The sequence below is a fragment of the Mesoplodon bidens genome (genome assembly GCF_964165515.1).
Source record: "Mesoplodon bidens genome assembly, chromosome: 7".
NCBI classification, from domain to species: Eukaryota; Metazoa; Chordata; class Mammalia; order Artiodactyla; family Ziphiidae; genus Mesoplodon; species Mesoplodon bidens.
Window position 1 is genome coordinate 79,942,255 of NC_138164.1, and position 19,789 is coordinate 79,962,043.

At 35.1% G+C, this 19,789-nt stretch overlaps 1 protein-coding gene across 1 annotated transcript in view; it reads right to left on the reverse strand.

The window, feature by feature from the left end:
- Nucleotides 1-1,895: 1,895 nt before the first annotated feature.
- Nucleotides 1,896-19,789, reverse strand: part of SESN3 (sestrin 3) — a 74,905-nt gene continuing 57,011 nt past the window's right edge. Inside the window, exons 7-10 of the mRNA XM_081238786.1 lie at nucleotides 15,318-15,436; nucleotides 14,299-14,489; nucleotides 12,017-12,161; nucleotides 1,896-9,915 (exon numbers count right to left, since the gene is read on the reverse strand). Coding sequence (XP_081094912.1) covers nucleotides 9,829-9,915; nucleotides 12,017-12,161; nucleotides 14,299-14,489; nucleotides 15,318-15,436 — 542 coding nt within the window. The 3' untranslated portion in view covers nucleotides 1,896-9,828. The remainder of the gene's footprint in view (nucleotides 9,916-12,016; nucleotides 12,162-14,298; nucleotides 14,490-15,317; nucleotides 15,437-19,789) is intronic.

Consider the following 19,789-nt stretch of genomic DNA (forward strand, 5'->3'; position numbering starts at 1 on the left):
CTGGGCTCTAGAGCCCGTGAGCCACAACTACTGAAGCCTGCGTGCCTAGAGCGCATGCTCTGCAACAAAGTGTAGCCCCTGCTCGCTGCAGCTAGAGAAAGCCCGTGTATAGCAACGAAGACCCAGCGCAGCCAAAATAAATACATTAATTAAGTAAATTTATATATAAAAAAAAGAGTTCTATGGAAAGATTTGGGCCCACCTGTGTTTTGAAACATGTCCAGTACGTGAGATTATGGGAGAAGAAAATTACATACATTAGAAACTATGACTTTGCATTGGTAACTTCCACCATACAGAATGGTCCTAAAAATAAAAAAAGTAACATGGTTGTAAGCTTTCCTGAGTCTTCTTTAGGATCAGGCTTATTGTTCTCGTTGGAGAAACTTTTGGGCTTTAAATTGACAAGTCCTGCTTTTATATATTGGTCTGTGAATCTTTCCTTCGGGGAGCATCTTTTAAATGGTAAGGCCCATTCAGGACTGGAGGAAAAAAATCTATTGTTTAAAATTAAAAAAAAGTTGCAAGTTAGCCAGAGAGGTAAGTTATCTAACCTCTTGTTTGGAGCATGGACTATCCTTTTATTTTTCAGTTAAAATGTCATGTTGAGAGCATAGTCATTTATATCATTAACCTAAGAAACTTAGGCTGAATTAAGATAGTGAAGTTTAGTATAAAAGTGGCATCAGAAAGACAGAGTTCAAATTCCCACTGTGCTGATTCTAGGTGCCAACTCTTGGGCAAAGCTCTCAAGACTCAGTTTCCTCTTCTGTAAAATGTTATCATTTCTTTACAAAGTTATTATGAGGATTAAATGAGATCATATATGTGAAAAGATCAAATACACACGTAAACAAAGAGCTTCATTTTACTTTTAAAAATGGCTCAAAGTTATTAATCAGTTCCTAGGGATCTAGGGTCAAAAAGCTGGATTTTGAACTGGGGGAGAAGTGGAAACTTAGCTGTTGGCTGAGTTTGGTCTGATGTGTCGTGTCCTTTATCTCCCCCAGAGGTTGCATATTATTGAAAAAGACAGACTCTAATCAGCAAGAAGCTGGTTTTTGCTGATCTCCCAGTACAGCTGGACACATGGACCAAAGGGAGAGTTCTTGCCTTTGCTATGAACTTTTATGTAATCAGCGAGCTAAGAGAAGTAAAAAGGGCTCTCCTTGGAATACCTTGCACAAAAGCCTTTGCACATCCTCTATAACTTTCCCAAAGACTATTTTACATTTCTACTTGGGAGTCTTACTATCACCTCACATTACACATGTATAAACCCCCCTCCCCCCAAATTCTCCTTCCTAACTCTTTATTTCAATTAGCAACAGGAGTATTCTCTGGGCTTCCTCATTTATTCGCTCAGAGTCATCACTATACTGCATATTTCAAATACATTATTACATTTCACCTAATCTCAAATAACCATCTCAAGAAGGCATTATCCCCCTCAGATCGTGGGACAGAAATCAACGTTCCTAGAGATCAAATTCCTTAAGGTCACAAAGCTAGTAGAATGTGAAAAACGAGCTTTGAATTCAAGCTCTGACACCAGGTTCAATGCCGCTTTCCACATTCTACCTTACTATTTTTGGTTAATAAGAGATAATAGTGAAACTAATTTGCCTATTGCTGAGATCACAATGGACATTTTCAAAGGTAACAATAACTGTACGTTTTGCACAACTTACACTATTGCAATATTCCATTAATGCAGTATCAAGTGACTGTAAGAAGACTGTGGGTCAGGAAGAAATAAGGGGAAAAAAATGACTCTTACAATGCTGATGTCTTTCAGAATGCATGTCCAATAATTTAAGCAGAAACAAACCTAGGCAAGAATGCTACTCCAATATTAATTTAAATATATATATATAAAAGCAAACAGTGTTCAGTTTTGCCAATTTTATTGAACCAATAAAATTCCTACTAATAACAATGAAATAAATTTCTGCAAGTATAAATGTGATACAGTTTAACAAAACCCATTGTTCTGTACCTATAAATAGATTTTCAAAATGTCATAAAAAGTGCAGTTATGAATTGTTAACATGTTAATACACAGTTCCTTTATTTCAAATGTGTTTGCCTTGACTCACCAACAGTTCCTTCTGCATCTGTTCAAATAATATTACCCATCCCTCCAAAAAAAAAAAAAGAAAAAAAAAGAGGCATTAAAGCACTAGAATATTACACAAAAACTGATCCATTCAGGTCAGCTTTAGTCAGAACTGTAGAATCAGCAACACAAGAAAAATAAAACCTAGTTGTACATACAAAAAGCTTTCATGGGTTCTATAATCTTCTTAACTGCTGACTTATGTGGAGGGCATAATAGTTGAAAAGCCTTATATGGTTAACTAACTTAGACTATATCTACAGCAGGGTCTGATTTGCCTGAACAAGTTTAAAGTGGCTGTTTAGCAAGTTTGCTATTTTCAGAATTGAAACTATAAATGTAAGACTGCCATTTGACACTGAAAATTGTGTGAATCCTAAATTGCATCAATGATCTATTTGATAAAAGCTTATTCTAATTGAAAACCTTATATAGTAAGAGACTGATAGATATATAGCAGTCTTAAAGATCACGTCATCCGCCTCACGTTAGTCCAAAGTCACGTGCTTCGTAAAAAAAATTACAGTAACAAAGCACAGGACTACAAAGGCAAAACATCACAGCTTCTGATTACATGGAATAAAAAGTACCAAGGAACGCAAAAGATAATTCTGTATTAATACTGATGAATTAAAGAACTATAACAGACGTTTCACAGCATGCTACATATATCACTCACAACTTAAGGATAAAATGATGTCTAAAATTGAAAGATAAGAAGTTGGCAATCTGATTTCATGTGCAATTCAGCTACAAGTCTTAATATATACATTCATGATGTAGCTGATCTGCAAAATCAGGTTAAAAAAAAAGAGATTTCAAGTTCAAATCCTATTTCATAAGCTAAAGGATACATCCAGTTCTTCCATGACCAGGAAAGTTATTTTCAGGTTTGAAGGAGCTAATCCAAGTAGCAAGGCCATGTTCCAAGTTGACCTGACAGGGTTCTTTGTAACCTTGCTCCAACTGTGCATGTGGCTGTGAGTATTCTATTAGCATGGAGAAGATGCCAAACTGGCTTGTGGTTTGCTTTCTGTGTCTATCTTATCAGATTGAAAAGAGTAAATGTGAGGAGAAAGAGGAAGGGGAAAATTGCATTTTCTTTCCAGAGAAGATATATGGATGTAAAGGAAATTATCTGCAGTAGATATAGAGTTGGGATGACTTTCTTTCCTTGAGGAACAAGGGTACCATTTAACGTTTACCCTTTATTTTAGCGAACCAGTGAAATTCAGAAAGGAGAAAACAGTCTCAACCTTACGAAGGAAATTTCTTGGCTACCCAACTGATACATTTCCTTTATCCTACCTTTTGATCCTTCCTTATCAGATTTGGGAGTCAGTTGACAATCTGTAAAGACTAACTCAAGAAAGAGATGTATAATCAGTTTCATTCAGTAAGTGTCATATTGCATATACTTAAGCTAATCAGCATTCATAAACAATATTTTAACAATAAAGACTAGAGAGTGTCTCTCCTTTTGATATTCTTTCTGTTAAAATTATACATTCATTTTTAAGAGGTTAAACTGAGGGGTGCAAGAAAATAGACTGTTTTAGCAAATTTATATACCAAAAATTACATTTATCATATTTAGACTTACTAACATTTGATGCTGTCCTATGAGCTGTAAGATGGGGTGTTTGTTCTAATGGCTATTTTATAGTATGCATTTTATTATTTCAAAGATTTCCACAAGCATTGAAAAGAATCAGATATGCATCCCCCCACCCACCGCCCCCATATTCCTTCTTTTTTCAGCTCTGGACTTCATGGTGGTGCAGTCATAATTAAAGCTAGAATGAACACTTCATGACATATGATTTAATAAAAACCATCCTTTCAGTCTCCATCATTCAAGTCTCATTTCTTAACTAGGCATCTATTCATTTCTGGGCCCTTAAAGGAATTGACTAGACTCTGTTATCAGGTTGGGTTGTTCATGAACGGGCATGGAAGGTCATCCAAATACCACTGTAGATCATAATAATCTGTACTTTCAAACAAGGGGGGTTTGTCTTCAGGTCAGACAACCGTCTATAGATAAACACGCCACACGTTAGAAGCCTGAGTGTTCATCTTTGGACCACACTGAGCAGGCACTGGCCAGAGAGGAAGAACTGCTGCTACTTCCTCTTCTGTGCGTTTCCTGTTCCTTAATGATACTGTCTGGATATACCAGAAGTGCAGCCATGGTTGTAAGGACTACGAAGGCAGTGCATTCCCTTTTCATCCTGTAGCTCATTTTCCCGCATGAGAATAGGGTAGGAATAGGGGTTAGAAGCTTAGTCTAACCTAGGGAAGCTTGATCAAACCATTATGTAGCCAATTTTATGGTATTTTATCTATATTATAAATCAAATGTTCTTCTGTGATCCAATGGGACCACCTAAACATCCTTTATCATATGTCCTTCTATCGGAAATGTGTTTCGAGGCCCAAATGACACCAATAAAACAAATGTCTGAAACACCACCCATTTGTATGCCAGAAACTTCCTGTTCCATTGATAGGTTACAGATCAATCTGGATTGCTGGAGAATTTCCACTTTACATTCAAATAACTTGGACTAACCAAATATAGATCCAGGTTAAGATGGCAATTCAATCACTTTAAAATCCTGCTAAATGCTAAATTCTGCATGGTAGAAATAGTTCAATTTCTGTATCATGTATAAATATAAAGATTCCTACTTTGATAGAAGGCAAAAATCTTCTATGATTTATTTAAAATATGGAAGTAGTATTACTGAACAACGGAGAGTGAATCCATGAAAAGGTTGGATACTCTGAGTTTATAGGCTCTTTGGGGATGAGGTAGAGGAGAGCAAGATATTTTGGCAGCTGGGAAAGGGTACAACAGTCTGGGATGGACGAGATTACACGTGGTGCTGCATTAGATCTGGTAAGGTGTCCAGGGCAAAGGTTAGCCAAAATATAGCTAGATGGTAGGGGGATTTCGAGGGAGTTGGGACAAGTCGTATTCCTCATGGATGGAGAAGAAGTAACTGGGAAAAGTAAATGCTGGTGACGATCAGCAGGTGGCTGGTGATGTTTCGTTTGGATTGTGAAAAGGTGCTCAGACCAAGATGGGCTGAGGGGAGGGGAAGAGAGCGAGCGTGGTAGAGGTCGAGGCACTTGGAGGAAGAGAAAGCAGGCAGGAAAGGACGGGCTGAATGTAGGCAGAAGCTCCCACAATAGCAAGTGCTCCTTTAGATTAGGTGTGTGATGCTGACAGCAGCCACGCTCTTAGAATTATGGTCCATGTGTTCTTTGAAAGACTCTTCCTTCCTCACAGGGTTCTGCCTTGACAGGTACGTCTACCTCTATGATCCATTTCACCCCAGATATTTTTGTTCTAGGTCTCACCTGAGCGGATACTACTAACGAAGCCAAATTAGCATGGAAGTAAGCTCCACATACAGGGGGCACTGAAGTTCTGTTGACTGAGATGAATACATTCATATTACAGTACTGTTTTAAGGAAAGATTATTTGATTCTCAGTCTCCAGAGGGATATAATCGGGAAACATAGTTTATGATTATGGCCACCTAGAATAAGTTCTGACTATAAAATTACATAACTTAAAACTCGATCTGAATAGAGGAGCCATATACCTTTCAGTTTACTGTTGAATTATACTGTTAGCAAATTTCCTCTACTATTTATATAACATTATTGTTGCATAATTTTCACTTCATGCAAGACTGTCTATTTGCATAAAAGAAGAAAAAGTCCCCTTAGATAAAGAGAAGAGTTTAAGGTCTTGCTTTCCAGAGGAATGATTTAGAATTGTCTTTAAAACACAACATAAAACAAAACAAAAACCTCATTTTACTAGCACAGTGCAAATCATTTTTATAATATGCACTGAAATTTTTTTTCCCTGACAAATTGTCCTTAGTGTTTAAAAGAATCTTACCATCATATATGCATGCGCTCTGCATGAAAGTGGTGAACTATTTTTAAGTACAGATCTTTAATTGTTCGTTGATAATTTCATTTTGCTGTGGCATAAAGATCTAAGATTTTGGATTTAAAAACTCTATAAGGTGGGGAAAAAAGTTGCTCAGGAATAATGTTAACTAGTTGTTAGAAGCATTTAAAATCTTTAAGGGATTCAATTTGTTTATTTATTTATTTTGTATTGGGGTATGTTTGTTTTACAATGTTGTGTTAGTTTCTACTGTACAGCGAAATGAAGTAGAATTCCCTGTGCTATACAGCAGGTTCTCATTAGTTATCTATTTTATACATACTAGTTAGTGTATATAGGTCAATCCCAATTTAAGGGACTTTATAATACAATTAAAATAGGGGCTCTGGTTCAAATATGATTTTGCTATAAAGCTGACATCGAGTTTTCTGTTCTAAGACAGTCCTGTGTTGCTCTGTCACTATTATTTGAGTTTAAAGTCATAATTACAGGCCAAGGCCATGCCCCAGATTCCACACTAGCCATTCTTTATTTCAAAAGTACCCCAAATGGGACAAAGATTCTTCCTGAGACTGAGATAGTATCCTTAGCTCCAAAAGGTGAAGAAATAATAAGTTGTCCCGTCTCAAAAGCCTGTTTTCCTCTAATTATCATGAGTCCATCTGAGGAAGCCTCATCAGAAGGTTCCAAGGAGGCACCTGCCTGGCCACTCCTGCAGTCAAGGGATTGGGTTCAAGATTTACTTTCAGAGAGGAGAGTAGTTGGATTTTCCTAAGGTGATCTGAGAAATTGAGAGTTATAACTGGAAATCGGAAAATTTGAAATTCAAAAGTAAACGGCTATCCACCAAGCATATACATCAGTGGATTATTAGACTATTTTGAAAATAATAAGCAACGGAGTTAGAGACTTCCCATTCACGTGTGCTCTTCTCACACACACCTGCACATCTCAGTTTGGCACAGTGAGAGCCCAAGGGGTGGGTTAGCAGATCGTATAGTCACATCAATACACCAATTGAACCAGATATCTCTTTTAAAAATATCACATTTTAATATAAAAAGCTATACTATAAATTACTACATAGTAAATTCAATACTCTGAAAAAATACCACCCTGGAAAACCGCATCAGAATTTCAAGTTTGCATTAGCTGAAGTTCACAGCAAACTCGCTGTACAATGGATTTCACAACCTGGAAGGCTGTGCGTGCTGCATTTTGGCAGGTGCTTTGGCACCTTCAAAGTCAACTTTTCTAGGCTGATTCAGTGAGGTTCATAAATATATTTTTTTGTCTTTGTTTATAGTTCCAAGTCAACTGATTTTCCTGATTAGTGATGAGACAGATCGATGCTGAGCTAATAAGAAACCTTGCTAGGAAAGAGATCTAGTAAAGGCACTAATATTTCCATAACCCAACTCCAACTACCTACATTTCCGGGGGTTGGGGGGAACACAAAAAACAAAAACTAAGTGGCCATTTTAGTTACTTAAACCTTGTTTCCCCTTTTGGTCTAAAGCTCATATGGTGTTCTGTGAGAATTTCTCCTCCTTTTCAATATATAAAAATCATTTTTTATCCTGTAATACAGGTCACCTGCACAAAAACATAGGGATATTAAATGAAAGAATTCTAGTTATAAAAAAAAAAGTCAAGAGTAAAGGATATCCTCAACTTGAAAGTTCTAAAATTAGGGAAGTCAAATGGACATGCATGTTGTCATTCATATTTTGCCATTCCCCTAAAGACTTTCTTCGTACTTAACACATATCTATATAATGTGATATGGCATAAAATCAACATATAGTATATGCAATAAACAAAACAGACTAGATCTGATACGAGTTCTTTGAATAATCTCTTTAAATAAATCACCCTGTCTTAAAAAAAATTAGCAATTTTCCTCACGTGGAAGATTTCAAACAAAATCCTGGAATCTAAAAATGCAGAACTATCTCATATTCATAGGTTTACAGTCATCTTTCTATTTTCTTATCTAGAACAAAGCCTAAAAGAAAGCAACCTAATGGATTGTACCAGAAAAGGATGATAAATGGTGGGGAAAATGATTGAACAGAACACTAGTCCACAATTCTTTCATGAGAGAAAAAAAGTAAGTCCTAGATAACAAGTAAGTCTAAAATGAAATCTTTGTGGGAACTCTAACGGAAAATTTTAACTATCTTATTCACTATGAAAAAATGGATCTGTTTTAAAACAATTAGCATGTTTGTGTAAAATTCAAGTCACCCTTAGTTAACCAAAAAGTGTTTAAGCAGTGCAGTTGTGTCCTACTGGATAGCTGTAAGCATCTCTTTAGGCACTTCACTGGTTCATTAACATAATATAAATTAAAGCTATAAACACATAATGTTGTGCTCTGTGAAGATAATCTAATCAAGCAACATAAACCAATGCAAAAATGTGACTTTTGGGATGCTTTTTCTTCCCTTAAGACTTGAGATCTTTTTTTAACCAGTTGTCCAAAGAGATTTTTCTGGGGAAGGGGATGCTTTGGCATTATGAAAGGAACATTGTTCAACCCCAGGAAGGCAAAAGCCTTGGGCGATAAAGAAATCTGAACCAAATTTCTTTATGGCTCTGTGTTAAAAGGACACTTCTGCAGTGACATAATAGGGGGAAAGTCTGTTGTGTATTTTTTTAAACATATTGCACTCTTTTGTTGTTGTCGTTCAATCACATTAATGCATAGAAACACAATTTTTACCTTTGAATAATAAACTGTTTAACCTATCAATCATAAGAAAAACCATGGAAAATAAGTTCTAAAAGCCTAACAAGGAAAAAATATAGGTATATTAACCTTCCTCTGCTTACTGCAATATAGAAAACACTATGAGAAAAGAAAAATGTGCAAAGAAAATTTTTGGTCAGTCTTATGTGGGTACATGTTTATATGTGCCAACTAAATGAACTGTAAGTAGCCCTGCAAGCACTGATTATTTCTGATGACTGAGGATTACTGTCAGTGATAGAAAGGATTGTGCATAATTCCACTTTTAATATATACATCTGATATGGAAAACGGAAACTTCTGTTCCAGAAGAGAAAGAAACTAGCTGAATTTGGCATTTCAGTAGCATGCTATAGAATTCATCATGATCAATTTCACATTAAATTATGGACAATGGCTGTATCACATTTCATGTTATCGCCAATAGCAGTAAAAAACAAACAAACAAATAAACAAACAAAAAAAATAAACAGTGCCTGACAAATAATCTCCTGGGGACACAGATGAGTGTCCTGTGAGCAGCTTAGTTCAACAGCGCATGCTTCTCCTCCACCAGATTTAGGACACAACATTAAAATTCTAGAATGGCCAGAGGAGGTCATTCATTGCTGAATTCCGATATCTGAAAAACAATTGCTTGAGCAGATTGTAAGCGCTTTTCCATATTTAAAAAAAAAAAAAAGGAAAGAACAAAAATACACATACACACAAACCCCAAAGCACTGAAGTTAAGCATTAACAAACCAGGTTCATGATTTATGATCAGTATCCAAAAACCCAACTATAAACAATGCCAAGTAGTGCTCCTCAGTATTATTTTTGCAATTGTTAGTCATGTTAAGCATCAAGAAAAAGAAAATACATCATTGCACATTACAGCCGCCCCCAAAAAAACGGCTAAAACTTTGACACTAGAGAATTGAATAATGTTTGATGCTACATCACAAACAGCTTCTGATGTATATCCTATGTGAAAAGGTCTTTACACATATATGACATTTTCCCTGGATGATGCTTCAGGTCAAATGCCGAGTTATGGCACGAAGAGCATAGAGAAGCTCAGCTTGCATCCGTGCTTCCATTAGAAGTAAATTTACGTGAACCTAGAAATGAAAGCGTTACCAATTTAGCGACCATTATAAACAACTGAAAAAACTTTAATTTTTTTTTCATATATCAGACATTCACAAATGTTTTTCATGGGTATTATAGACACATATACAAACACACATGCCTGGGCATATTTATGCGTGTACATGATGTAATACTCATAAGAACACTGTGTTTATAAAAAAAAGTGAGCAGTAAAAATGACCCCTAAAGTCTTTAAAAGTCCAATAATTTTGTTAGGATCGATGTTATGTAAAGACAGTCAATCTTTTGGGCTATAAAATAAAACTAATTTTTACAAATCACAATTTTCCTACAAATTATACTTTCTTCCAGTTGTAAAATTTTATATGGCTAAAACTCAGCCTCACGTTTCTTATAGCCTATGCTTATTCCTAGGAAAGCTTTTAAAAACATTTCTTACTATTTACAGGCATACCTCGTTTTATCGTGCTTTTTGCTTTATGGCACTTTACAGGTACTGTGTTTTTTACAAACTGAAGGTTTATGGCAACCCTGAGTCAAGCAAGTCTATCGGCATCATTTTTCCAACAGCGTTTGCTCACTTTGTGTCTCTGTGTCACATTTGCGAATCCTCACAACATTTCAAACCCTCCAGCAGCAAAAAGATTACGACTCACTGAAGGTTCAAATGATGGTTAGCACTTTTTAGTGATAAAGTATTTTTTAAAATTAAGGTATGTACACTGTTTTTTAAGACATAATGCTATTATACACTTAATAGACTACAATATAGTGTAAACATAACTTTTATATGCACTGGGATATCAAAAATTCATGTGACTCCCTTTATTGTGACATTCACTTTAGTGCAGTGGTCTGGAACCAAACCCATAATATCTTTGAGGTATGACTGTACTTGGGAGATATTAAAGCGAAAATGTGAAGCTTAAAGCAGTTTGGAATTAGTGTCTGGTACTCAGATATGCATAGCTTGCCTAGAGTCTTTCAGATACAGCTGTGAACAAGCACCTAACTTTTTTGGGGGGGATACAGCTCATCCGATAGGTTAAATTATATACCCGCATATTTTCAAAATTTTTACAAAGAAATATGTTGTGATATATTTAGATTATTTTGATATCTTTCTATAGGTTAGATGTATTGTTGGATCTATTCTCTTGATGAGTAAGGAGAATTTCTAGATACCACCTAGTAAAGGGAGAAAATCTAATGCAAACATGTAAGCAGAGCATAGCGATCCATCTCGGAGAGATGCTGGAGGCAAATGGGTATTTATATGATGTGTGACTGGCTCTAAGGCTTCAAGAAAGTCCGCTAGGGATTGAGGTCATAACATTCTTTATCAAAGTCATATGGTTACTGAGTGAATATTAGGACCCTGAAAAGGTTTTCTTACTCTCAAGCTTAGAAACTGTGATATAAATGGAAGATTCGTGGCCTTTAAGGTCAAAGACCTAGGATTTATAGCCATACTTATACTGGACTAGTATGTACTAGTATATTGTATATAGTATATCTTTACTGTACTAGTAAAGATCCTTAACATTTATTGGTCTTAAATAAGGATTCCTATATATTTCAATCCAAAGAAATATCCTCATATAATAACGTATTTGACTCAAAGATCCAAATCCATTATATTGTCAAAATACCAAATTACCAAATTGGAATGAGAAACCCTTGTTCTAAGAGTTTAACTGTAATGGCTAGAGTGAAAGAATCTCTAAATGGATATGCCTTCTGGGCATACAATAATATAAAATTATAGCTCACACAGCATCTCTGAAGGTTTGATTTTTACTAGTAGGATGGTGGACAGTTTCCCAAATGTACTTTTAAAATATCAATATTCAGATCCAATCTTTCAAAGGCCAGTGCTAAACTTTTACTTTATACAGCACACTGGACAAAACACAGAACCAAAATTTCGTTAATACTCAATAAACCCTAATTTAAAATCACTGAAAGAAAAACAGATGGTCAGATGATGCCACTTCCATTTCTTTGATGGAGCTAATTTATTAATATTTTCATGTATAATTTTTTCATAATCATTACTTCTTATATTGAATATTTGTCTACGGTAAAAGGTTTAGTCATGAAACACACCTTTTCTGAATGTTTGAACTGACGCCAGTAGCTATCATACATGCGCTTGGTAGTCCTCTCAGGATAGCAGGTCACTGTCTTAATGTAAACCTTCAGGCTTCGTTCAAGTAACTGATTAACTTCTCCATAATCATAGTCATCATACCTATAAGCGATATGACAACAAGCTTTAGAATGACAGAATCAAAATTTCTGATTTCTAAAATTATACCAAGACACAATAATTATCTAGTAATTAAATACCAAAAGCTCATTCGTTAATTCACCTAACAAATAGTTACTGAGTGTCTATTATGTGCCATGCTACTCCCCTAGGCACTGGTGATACACAAATGAACAAAATAGACAAAAATCACTGGACCCGTGGAATTTAAATTCTGCTGGAGAAAAAAGAACGAAATGAAAAAGAAAACCATACAATGTATCAGATAGTGATAACTGGTATGGAGATAAAATGCAACTGGAGGCTGGGAGGAAAATTGTGATTTTAGATAGGGTGGGCAGGAAGGCTTCTCTGAGATGCTGACATTTGAGCCCTAAGGCAGGAGTCTAGGGCTTCCCATTTCAAGGAAGAGAGGATAATCAATTGCGTCCAATGTTACTGACTAGTCAAAGAAGATGCTACTGAGAACTGACCATGGCAAGGAGCTATGCAGAGGTCACGGACAACCTCAGTAAGAGCAGCTTTGTTGACATAACAGGAGTAAAAGCCTGATACTGCAGTCGGTTCACAAGAGAATGGGAGATGAGAAAATGGTGACAGTAGACATACAAAGCTTTTTCAAAGAGATTTGCTGTGTATGGGAGCAGAAACATGAGGCAATAGCCAGAGGGAAAAGAAGGATGAAGAAAGAATTTCTTTTTTGAGATGATGAGAGAAATAATAGCATGTTTATATACTGATGGGAAAGATCTGATTAAGAGAGTAAAGTTGATTATGCAGGAGGGAGAAGGGAGAATTGCTAGAACAGGGATCTTTTGAAGATGAGAGGAGATGGGATTCTATGCCCAAGAGCACAGGAGTATAGACAGTTCATCCATAATATGAGAGAAGAAAGAGCAAACAGGCACAGAGGCAGATACAAGGGTAAATGCAGTAGTGGGAGCTTGTGGGATTTCTCTTCTATATTTTCTGTTACTTTTTAACCCAAACATAATGCTTAGTTTAAAAAAAAAAGCCTCCAGGATTTTATATAAACTTTATTTAGTAGCATCCAACTGAGAAAAATAATCACCATAATATTTGTTATTTATTGTCTTGAATATAATAAATATTTATTGCAAGTGAATTAAAATCTATTAGTGTTTATTTTGCTTAATTAGGTTGGTATAATACCTGCTTTAAAGTGTGACGATTCTTTCTAGAATGGCAAATGGGCAAATAGCAGATTTATTATTTACCATTGTAATAGTGTCCTTTAGGTGGACTATTTCATTATTAGTTGATTTTTCAGGAAATTTGGGATTTTTAAAAAAGTTATAGAAACCACCATTTGTTGCTTAACAAATTGAATTTTAATTCCATTCCATAAAGGCTTTCTGATACTATATCAGAAACGATCAACTGAATGTATTCATCCAGTTGACTGAATGAGGATTTTCTTTAGTCAACTGAATGTATTCATTCAGTTGACTGAAGGGGATTTTCTCTTTCTACAAATCCCTCTCCATAAAAGTCTTCAAAACCCAGCTCAAAAAGAATGTCCTCCAAAAGAGCTTTCCTGATTAGACCATTCAGTCTCATTCACTCATTGACTCCCTGTCCTCTCAATTCTAATTTTCTAAATTTAGAGACCACTAATTTATATTGACTTACAGTTTCATTTCAGTGTTCTTATGTGAGCTTATGTGAGCTTTATGAGGGAGGACTCTACCCTAGTTTTATTTATACCTTAATTACCATTCCTCCAAAAACTAACCAACCAACCAACCAGCACTTCTTATTGCTATCTAAAGGGACATAATATATACATTTTTAAATGTCCAGTTCATCCAGTAAGGTTTCTCAAATTGAGTGATTCTCTCCTATCCCCAATGATTACTGATATTCTTTTCCCTAACTAGTAGATTCTAACTACTATAGTTATATATGCATTTTAAGATTCGTAACAGTTAAACAAAGAAGAATGCTTTTCTATAAGACAGAATTAATTTTTAAAAATCAGAAGTCCACATGTAATATTTTCTCCCCAGAAGCATATACTCCTCAATGGGATAGAAGTAAGACACATGCCAGAATTTTCACTTAGAAACATATAAAACTGTCTCCGTGATGACCATACCTGATTCCGAACATACAGTGAACGTAGTTAAATAAAGCTCTGCGCAGCATGGTTGTGTCAACATCCTCATGGGTGGCCATAGTGTTATAGGTGAGATTGTAGACCATGCGGAACTTCTCATCAAGAAGATGTCCAATGTCAGAATAAAGTCTGTTCACCAGGGAGAACCCATGATTTTCCCAGGTATAGTCCTAAAAAAATAAAATGTATCTCCAATTACAAAATGGTCACTCTCCATTTAAAGTCTATGTTTTTAAGTATAACAACTGAAGCAAGTAAGTGGAGATATTTCAAAGTCCGTAATTCTTTCACTAATTCCAAGTTTGTAGCTTTACCAAGAATGCTTCACATCAGTTTGTAGATGGGAGTGCTGTGCTGTTTCCTCGGTGGGTCCAGGGTTTGGCACACTGGTGATGAACTCTGGTTACCTCCTGTCGTCAAGTACTATGCAAACTATGCCGTCATTTGGAAGGACCCCAGAAGACCTTGGAATATTCCTATGTGACTAAACCTACTCAGTGACACGGATGGTTAGCAGATCATATGAAGCAAGCACGGAGGAGTCTGACTTTATTCACACTCATACTCTTTTTATGAACTACGTCACTACTATGGCTCTTTTCTAAGGCTGGGGAGGGGGTGGCCCTTAAGCCCGTAACTACTGATGTATATGATCTTATTACAAAATGCCTTTTTTACTACAAATGTGAACATATCACTCGATTTCCTCCCTGCCCTCTCCAAAAAAGGACATTATACAACTATCATGTAATAATGCAAATAACTGAATAAAGCAGTTTCCTTTTGCCTTCTAAGGGGGTTGATGTTGAAATAATAATCCATCAACTGGGACATCAAATTAGATAAGGCCGAAAACTAGGTTAAATAAAGATATTTACAGATTCTATCGAAATGCTCTATTAATTTATTTAGAAGTTAATCTATTTACATTTCAACATTTTACAATTAAAATGACAGTATCTCTTCTCCAGTTTCTCTGAATTAAAGGCATCTCATACCTGAGCTCGGAACGTTGGCAAATGCTCCTCTCCTCGTCTGGCAAAGTCTTCATACCCAAAACCAGGGTCTTCGATATATCGGGAGACATCAGATGTTATAATCATGTCATCCTCAAAATCTAAGGACAATAATGAACAACCTAGTGTTAAGGAAACCATACGGAGTTAGAACAAATGAATCAGCTTCATTTTCCTCCACTTTTTCGCTTAGCTTTTCCATGGCTTTCCAAAGTGACAATATTGACTACATGGCTTAAATTCACATAAAATATCTTTAGCTGAAGTTTTGAATACAATTTCATTACCAAAAATATTGGCACTCGTAATATTCAGCTGAGTTACCCAGGCAAAAATTTGACTAAATATCTAAATAGTAGTAGTCAAGGATCAATACATGTGTTTTACTTATTTAGAAAAGGAAGATAGCACAGGCCTTTGAATATAAAGCTTAAAAAGTTTTTTGATCTCTCCAGGGGATGAAGTAGGATGTGGGGAAAGAGAAGGGATGAAGGTGAAAGACCACTTAAAATTCAGTTTAATGTTAAGATGAATTTTATTAAAATTATATGGTGTTTCATCTGGATGTATTCACAGTGAAAATTAGTTCAATAGAGTTCATTTTTAGCTTACAAAGAGGCATCCAGGGAGAACTGGTAAGGGCTCACAATAGGGAGGAAAGTAGACTTTTGGGTACCACTATTATTCCCTTAGTTGATTTGGGTGCCAGTTAAACAGGAAGGATCAGTTTGTGTGTAAAGTTCATTAAGTTTTACACCTAAGATACATGCGCTTTTCTGTGTACATGAAAACAACAAGGTATACAACATATGAAGTAAACAATGTGCTTCTGAGACTGTGATTAGAATATTATCAAAATGGCATTCAGAAAGACAGAAGACTATAATAATATTTTAAGATAGTTGACTTCTGAATACTTGATAATATTAAAAATTTACCACTGAAAAATTGTAAATGCCCAATGCATGTTAATTTGGTTTAAAGATAATTCTTTTTTAACTTACTTTTTTTTCCCCTAGGTTAGTCTGTCTTTATAATTACTTTTTTTCTGATTTCAACCACTAAAAGGGAATGAACAACCTTTATTTACTGCCTTCTACTCTAGAAAATGAACACATATTTTTCAAAATAAAACACTAGTTTCTTCCACATAAAGAACAGTATTTTCCTAATAAGTGTTTCAATTAATATTAAATAAATTTAACATTTAATAAATACATAAATATTAAATAAGTAGTTAATGAAACAATTTTGTGACATAATAAAAATTATAATTCTCAAGTGGACAGTCTTGAGAAGCTTAAAATACAAGTGCAATTACAGTAATTAATCTGAAAGACCTAATAGACTAGTAGTACCTGAATTATCTTTAATCTCTGCTATTCATGAAAATCCTAGCAATTATTCTTTTCTCATGAGTTTTGACCCTTCCTTAGTTCCCTTGGCATGGACTAATTAGGGTGCTTAATATAGGCGGGAAAGCTCAAGTGCCCAGGCTACCCAACCTAGGAAACAGCTTATTAAAATCTTACATAACTTATTACACATAAAGAGAAGAAACTAGCATTTGTTGAGTACTTACAATATACCAGATCCTATGATATGTACTTAATATCTATTTTTCATTGTTTCATTAATATGAAAAGAAATATATGCTTAAGAAATAATATGAAAATAAATATATACTTAAGAAATATATACTTAAGAAATAAAACTAACTGTAAGTTACTAATACCATTATCAGTACTGAGTGTCAGTAATGAATACAGTGTGGGTTAGTTTAAGATGATGTGGGAAACTTGTAAACATTAAACTACTTAAACTGATCTGAAGCTTTTAGGTGACTTGCACTTCTCCGAAGAGAAAGCTCAGGCTTCTTCCCACCCAACCCCACAACCACTGCCCTGTCTCCTTGTGCTCCAGCCTCTGTTCAGAGAAATAGAAACACTTAAAAAATGGTGTTTTCAATTCATTATCTCTTAACATGTATGGACGAGGTTATGCTTTCTTTAATTCAGTCCATCACATAATAAATATAAATGAAGCCAAAAATGTAAAATGTAGTAGCAATCACTGAGGCTGCTATGAAAACTAGGAGTCTTGTGGGTTAAACCAAGACCAGTGAGTAAGTCTCTGATAAATAAGTTCTATAAACTTATTTTACTTATCAGTTCTATAAAATAAACTTATTTTATAGCACTGATAAATAAGTTCTATAAAATAGTTCCTCTCTTGAAATGATCTTTCCCCCACACTGTACAACCAGGTGGTCTAATTTGGCAGACACCGATCCTGGAGTTGACTATTACACAGCTGGCTCCTTTGACTTTGCTCTTAGCTTTTGTTTTGCTCATATATGTTTCTAAGTTGTCACAGGAACTTTAAACATTTTAAAATAAACAATAAAGAGTAAAACCAAATGTGATAGAATTTATCCTACAAATAATATCCATCTATTCATTTTCAAATTAGGAGTCAGTCAAGATCTGTTTTCTAGACAATTTTGTCCATAGAAGGAAATGTACAAAGTTCTCTCACACTACAAATATTTTTTTCCTAAATTTACCTTAAGAAGTTAAGTTAAAAAAAAATGTGTCTGATAGACAAATCTAAAACTCTAATCTTAATTCTATCTAAACAAATATTTCAAACTCTGGACTCAAAATATTATCATACATATTATCTGCATTCTTCTGCTCCTAAGAGGTGGCTACTAATATACTACAGAAAATACTATGTTACAGTAATGGAACACCATTCTAACTTGGAAAAAAAACAAACAATAAAAGCTAGTTAACTCTGTTATCAAGCTACAGAATTCACCCCTTGTAGAACACTTTAAACATTTATTTTCTCCAAGAGGTTTGAAAAACTATTCTTAGAATCTCTGCATGGAATCTAAAATGCTTTTATCACACTGATCAAACCAAGAAACTTGTTATAGAGAAAAATAAATTTCTATTCCCATTTTAAAACATAGTAAGTCTATAAAAATAACTCAATTAGCCACATACTGAGTCATTTTTCTGTTATCTTTGTGTGACCAGCAAATTTAGTACTGGGAATGGTGAAGAGTTAATAATGAAACAATTTATTTCCTTGAATAATTTATAAATGATGCAGCCTTTTCTGTTAAAATCAGAACATAATTTTTGGCTAGGGTCTAACACTTGATAGTCAAAATTCACTATAGAAGCTAGAAGTCCTTGCTCAAGGGTCCAAGAAGGTAAAGACTGGGATTCTAAAATATATTTTCAATACTAAAAAAAAAAAACCTAAAAGAAATAAAACATTTATATGTCCTTTAAGCTCTAATGGTCTTAGACAAGCTTTAAAAAATTAATGTCTATGCCATGTTTCACCGCTATTCAGCTCCAAGTATTTTCTAACCATTGTAACTTTTTCTTTCACTCTGTGCTATTTAGAAGTATACTGCTTAATTTCTAAACACTTGAGAAGTTTCCAGTTATTTTTGTTACTGATTTCTAGCTTACTTCCATTATAGTCAAAAGTTATGCTCCATGAAATTTTAATCTCAAAATTTGTTGAAATTGGTTTTATTAACAGTATATGGTTGACATTGGGAAATTTTCTATGTGCACTTGAAAAAATGGTATATGTTGCAGTTTGGGATATAGTGTTTTATATATATCAATTAGCTAAAGTGTGCTAAATGAGTTTAAATGCTCTCTGGATTTTTGTCTACTTACTCTTTCAGTTATAAAGAGATGTATATTAAAATTTTTCATACATACACACAAAAATTAATGTCTAAAAGTGAATAGATATTACTAACCTTAATACAATTACATTTTAAAATATTGGTTTACCTAGAAGGCTCATTACTTTCCTTTGTCCCATTTGTTTTCCCTGGATGATTTTTATAAACAACGCTTTAGACTTTAACTCCCAAATATAGGCTGATAACTTCCAAAACTTTATCTTGAGCTTAAAACCCTCTCCTGCTCAACAGTTGCTGCTCCAAGTGTGGTTTGCTGACCAGCAGCACGGGCATCACTTGGAGACGTGACAGAAATGAGGCTTCTCAGGTCCTGGCCCAGATGGACCAAATACACATCTGCATTTCAACAAGATTCCTCAGTGACTCAAGTGCACATTAAAGTTTGAGAAGCGCTGTACTAGATGTCTCCAGACTGGAAGCTTTAGAGACATCGCAACTCAACATGTCCAAAATAGGGCAGGTTACGTGCTCTTTAAGGTTAGAAAGGTCATCATGATAAGGCCTCTACCTACCTAAGCAGCTTCCTCCTCACATTACCTACCTCGTGAGTTACATCCTAATGCAGAATGACTTGCTTCTGCACCCACCATCCTGTTTCCTTACCACCGTGCGTTGGCTCGGCCAGGTATGCTGTTCACCACCAAATCCTCATCCCCCAGCCACTGTCAGACTCCCTTGCACTCAAGTCTCTAAGGTTTAGCTTCGAGCCAAG